The 6000-nt window shown below is 39.0% G+C and overlaps 1 protein-coding gene across 1 annotated transcript in view; it reads left to right on the top strand.

The window, feature by feature from the left end:
* The first annotated feature begins 294 nt into the window (after window positions 1-294).
* LOC140235406 (von Willebrand factor A domain-containing protein 3B-like) overlaps window positions 295-6000 on the top strand; it is a 78692-nt gene continuing 72986 nt past the window's right edge. The window contains 5 exon segments of the mRNA XM_072315431.1: window positions 295-574; window positions 1765-2001; window positions 3507-3554; window positions 3557-3611; window positions 4250-4501. Of these exon segments, the coding sequence (XP_072171532.1) occupies window positions 526-574; window positions 1765-2001; window positions 3507-3554; window positions 3557-3611; window positions 4250-4501 (641 nt within the window). The 5' untranslated portion in view covers window positions 295-525.

Raw genomic sequence — 6000 nt, 5'->3', positions numbered from 1 at the left:
AGGATGCAATTTTGCTGCTAATTGATTGGTCGCTGTTGTGTGTACATACATGAGCCCAGCAACTGATAGCGGCACCTAACAACGCGCAACGAAAAGTGGCTTCGTGGATCAGTAGTTCTATTTTACCGTATTTTCATTTATTCAGTCATTGCTGCACTCTTTCACTGATAATTTGGTAATGCAGTGGAATCTGAGTAAGGGAACCAAGGCAGGCTCCTGCTCCTGAAGTCGTGTGATAAGTATATACCACGCATTCTGAGACTTTAGTCGAGAGTAAACGCTCCAGGAGTTGTTTTCTAGCCGGATCTAGCGGGCGAGGTCACCTACGTGTGTGGGGTGCAACTCTATGGAGGCACTGTAGCACGACCATGCTGCGTTTCATGGATGGGGTACTCTGCTGTGCCCGATAGCGGTTGTCACTGCACTGCTGATACGCTAAGTCGAGTTATCATTGGACTCTGATTTCACCTTGCGATGTTTGCACTTTGATTCTAAAATAACAGCAGTCATACCAAGGCAAGGACAATGTATGAAATTGATCCAGCAAATGTTCGCTCTCCAAGAGAATTCGAAAGTAAGTAAGTTTTTCACACGACTGTCTTTAACAGGAGTCATGATCTACATTGACACATTGTGCATAAACTCACAACGTCGCTTGTAGTTTGTAACTTTGATGACTGCATGGCACTTCCATTAATGTCGGCATCAAAACATTTAGTAACCACTTTTAAGAGTGGATTTACTTAAAACATTAGAAATTGTATTGGTGTTGTTGTGAATGTATGTAAACGATAGTGATCACGCTGAATAAAAACTAACTGTTAGCTAGGCCCCTAAATGCCAAATCCATTTTTTTTTTTGCTTACAATTTTCTTCCTTTCTTTTTTGTTATCGACATATGTGAGGATTGTCACTTACATTGGTATTACATGACCACACAAACAATTATATCTCGAGGTATTATGTCCTTTTAACTTGTTTTGACAGAAACAATCATCTGAATTTGATGTACATGTAGTTCCTACAATGTAACATTTTAGTTGAAATGCAAGTCTGCAGTTAGAATGGCATACCTTAATAGACCTTGTCTTAATCATAAACAGCCCTGTGGCTTTACACACAATTGTGGTGATTTACATGGCATCTGGTTGGGCTAATCGTGTCTATGCCTGGTGTGTGTGTAGTGTACATGGTTATGGTACACATTTGGAGAATTCTGCATTTTGTACTCTAGGTCCTACAATCAATTTCTACAGACATCAGACAAATCGATGACAAGTTAAGCCTGACCAGACACCATGTGCAACCCTGTACAGCGACAGGGCAGTGTATAGTTATGACAAGTTTTATCACTTGGGGGGTGCACTTCTGTGTTGGTACTCGGCAGGGACTTTTTTTACTGGTATTGGCGCTGGCAAGCTCTCTGAAGTTTTTTTTTTTTTTTTTTCATTTCATGTTGACAATTTACAGCCATTACTGCATTAGAACATTATGTGATCATTAATTTGTAATTGCATGCATTTCTCAAATATAAATTAAAATAATTCATGAAGTACAGTAGGAATGCTTCTTCACCTCAGCCATGGTATTGTCAAGGGAGAAGAGAGAGAGTGAGAGAGAGAGCAGGCATTACATTTACAATCTAGATTCATGCAATTGCTTCTGGATTATGGTAGTATTTGAGCCACAGCAGCAACATTTTTAGCAGAAATAACAAATACATAGAGTGGATGTTATAAATAGATTGCATGTCTACTTGTGCAGATCCCAAGTTTGACTTGGGGCCACGGCGGAGCCCCACTACCACTGGGGGAAGGGCTCAGTTGACGTTCGAGGAGATGTCTTCGGTCATCAAGCTCAAACCGCCACCAAAGACGACATGGGAGCCAGACGTCAAGGCGATGATCTCCACCAAGAAGTGGCTGAGTACCTACGGCCTGAGGAGGAACCGCCTAAAGCTGGACCAGATCCTGGGAACCATCGGATTCAAGCATAGCGACGGTGGGTCCAGGACTGGGTGGAGACTCTCAAAATGATGTACACACAGTGTGATACACTTGAATACTTGGTCATGTCACCAATAACAGAGAAATGCAGAGTAGATTTTGCAAGCAAGCTATTTGTATCAAAATTCATGGTAATTTTGCTTTTATTGGGGGGGGGGGGAGAAACTGGAGTTTTAGTGGATATTTTTCATAATCTTGCACTCACCAACATCTTATGGATGCTAATCATGTATATTATGTTCATCTGGTGTAAAATGCGAAATGAATTGTAAAGTTTCTTTTAAACTATTTTCCCATCCCTCTTGTAATTTCAATATCTCAGAAGGAAGAAATAGAAGAAATGAAGTCGATAGCATCAGTAGGACCAACAGGGCAAATGGGTTGATAGAAATTATCTAAAAGGGGTAAAAAAAAGTCATGACAGGTGATGAGGAGGAGAAGCGTTTGGCTCTTAAAGGTAACAATATGGTAATGATAAATCACAATGAAATGAAGTTTAACGGTCCTGTTTACCCTTGTGAGCAGTGACTTAAAAAATGTTCAAGATATCACTTTTGATGCGTATGTGTAGGTCAGTTGTATAACAAAACACCCTACCATATAACATTTTTGCAATAAAGCCTAAAATATAAGGAGATATTGATCACTACATGTATTTTTCTCATTTAACCGTAACTGTAGATGGTTTAGTCTGAAACATTTTTATTATAACTATTGTTCACATTTTGTACATTTAACAATATTTAACATCAATTATACTGGTTCAAATTTTTACATTGGTTGTTTCTATCCCTAACTCACATTTTAGAATGATTTTGAAGCAGTAATGAGTGGTATTTGTTTCATCTGCAAATGGTAAATTATGCCTTTAATGCATCTTGGGGAATATGATGAAGAAATTTAAAAGTATTAATGTCTTGATATTTACAGTGTATGCATCTGTTGCATTTGTCCAATATTTCAGTTGAAACTGGATTAATATGCATTTGTTGCATTTGTCCAACATTTCAGTTGGCAATGTTATCAATACATTTCAAATGCCCTCTAAAATATTCAGTCATCAGAAACAGTATTGTGTTATGTTTCAGACAGCTTTGGAGGCAGTTGTTGTACCAGTTTAATGCTGCAAATATATTAATTTATGCAATAAGTACCATTGCAAATGATAAAGGTGAATTGGAGAACTGTTGCATTAAATGTAAATTTAAATTTTTGTTATGGATGCTGGAATAGGTACTGTAGCGATGAGTACAGCTTGAATATTTAAGTGTTGAAAGTGCAACTGGTTCATGTTATATACCAATCCAAATTGAAGGCGTTTCGAAAGCCAGAGCATATTTACAGAGAGGATCAGCTTTGCTTGTGTGCTGAGCTTAGTTCCACATGAGGCAGAATAGAGAACAGAGCTAAGAGTCTAGATTTCTTTTGTGCTGATATTGGCATGTGATCTGCATAGTAAACTAAATGACAATTTAATCTGCCTGCCTTTTCCCTGTCTAGACTATGATCGTGCCCTCAAAAAGCCAGTGTGCTCACGATACGGCGAGGGATGTTTACCCGGTTTCCAAGGAGAGACGGCAAGATCTACAATGTGAATGTAAGTGTGTCATGGCCCTTCGGCTCTGTTTAAATATGTTATTTGCATGTTACATTGAATAAGCCATATCATTGTCTAATTAGTTAAAGATGGTCTCCAGAACAAAATGAAGAAAACAAAAATATTCATAGGAGAGAAATGTCATCATGATAGTGCAGTTCATTTTGACATTAACTTTTAATCCTTTTTAAAATGCCTTATAAATCTTTTTGTAGGGATACTGCAGACGTTCCAACCATTTGGGATTTGGAGGAAAGAATCTGAATTTTGACCATTCCCAGTTCTTGTTTCAATGGGAGTTTCCTTTTTTTCTTGATAATTTTATTACATGCTGCTAAAGGAACTGCCTTGTTATCCTACTTTTGAACCAAATTACCCCTATTTTTCAGTAAGAAAGGTTGGGATGTCTGAATAATGAATCAAACACTGAGAATGTCTTCATTTTTTTTTTTTTTTTTGCTCCCCTCATACCCAAAATGGAAAATACATTAAAAATAGGAGAGGAAAAGAAAAGTTGCAGTACCATGTCACAAGCATAACATAAAGATCTAAAAGGTATGCCGGTGCATTTACAATTTGTGCAAGTGTATTTATTTGTCAAGCTTTAATGGAGTCTTTTTTCCACTCATTGATTGTGAATGTGCAGGTCAAAGTGAGCAAGGGAAAAGATCAAGCAGATCGAAAACAGCCTCCTGCAGGCCATCAACCTGTACAAGCGGCGCATCGACTGGCTGACCAGCGAGAGCCGACGCCTCTTTGGCGTGGTGGAGGAGCACTGCATCTGCATCGTGCTGGACGTCAAGACCAAGTCGCCCAACCATTTTGACCACTGCCGCAACGCCATCATCAAGGTGTTGGAGGACCAGGTGTCACAGATTGCCAAGTTCAACCTCATCAGGTTGGTAGCCCTGCGTAAACACCACGGACCATGTATGGGACCTGAAACTTTCACATGGATACATGTGATGTATTTTCTCTTTTTAAACAAAATGGCAGCAATGTCAGTAATTCATTGTCACATATCATTGATAAGAAAACGTGCAAACTGAACATCATTGAGCAGCTATGTGAATGTATCTGAGGATATGTTAATACATCTATGTTTAACCCTAACTAGGCCGGGGGGGGGGGGGGGGGGGGCCTCTGAGGCCCCCCCCCCCCCTCGACGTTCCGCGCGATGTACCGCTAACGTGAAAAGTTTCATTACTTTTTTCTGTCAAGTCTCCCGCATCTTTTGACACCAAATTTGCGATGCCCGGGCGCGCGGTTGCGAAGTTTTGCATAAATATGTATGCATGTCAGCCAAAAATTGCTCAAAAACGTGAATTCGTGTACAATTTCAATGGAAACTGTGCTTACAGTCAAATTTCATAAAAGCATGATTATTTTTGGGTTTTATTGATTAAAATCAATTAATAACATATTTTCTTGTGCGGAACAATGTCGTGGACAAGTTTCATCGAAAACAATGAAAAACATAAAGTCGAAAAAACAAAGAAATACATAAGAAATTCAAAAAACAATAAAATACTTCAGAAATTTTTTCGGATGGCTCAATTTTTTGTCTCTTATTTTTGCTTAGGACACTAAAAAGAATATTTACACAAAAAAATGTGCCCATTTCAAGCTTTATTTAGTGATTTATACCAAATTGTTCGGTTTCATGCATCATTATGCATAAATTAGCGTAATTTAGCATAAATGACAATTTTTTTAAAAATCTAACTTCGTAGTACTTTAGATTACATCATAGGTAATGTGTGTGCCAATTTTCGTTGCGATCGCGCTGTCCACGGCCGGGGGGGGGGGGGGGGGGGGGGGGGGGGGGGGGGGGGGGGGGGGCCTGGGAGGCCCCCCCCCCCCCCTCCATCAAGACATGTATTTGAGAAAAGATATACACATTGACTTAATTACAGTGATTATTTACATAGATACCACAATCGAGTGACTAAGCCATTTGTAGACGGCAACTGATCTGAGGAGACAATGACAATCGCCCAAAGCTTTTCACGAGATTTGCTCCCATCTGGGTGAAGTGAACTTGATCTGTTGCATTCATGTATCTCCTTATGGTTTCCATTTAAAGGGGGATTGTAATCCAGTTGGAAAGTAGGTCTGTAAAAGAAGAGTACCACTTTACAAGCACAATAGTGGAGGATGAAAATTGGGGAAGTTATGAAATTGTGAGCAGATGATATCATCATCAGCATACAAAAACTGACACAGATTCAATTCTGCCTTCAAAGTATGGAATATTATGTTATTATGTTGAATAACATTGAAACAGTGATCAGTCATATATTCAGATTTGAGACTGGGGAATAATTTAGTATGAAAAAAGAAAAAAACTAGAAATTTGTCAGGCATTGACATCGCCATCTTACTGATTTGCATATT

The sequence above is a fragment of the Diadema setosum genome, chromosome 11 (assembly GCF_964275005.1).
Source record: "Diadema setosum chromosome 11, eeDiaSeto1, whole genome shotgun sequence".
Lineage (NCBI taxonomy): Eukaryota > Metazoa > Echinodermata > Echinoidea > Diadematoida > Diadematidae > Diadema > Diadema setosum.
The sequence above is the reverse complement of the archived record's forward strand: the minus strand, read 5'-3'. Positions and strand labels throughout refer to the sequence as shown.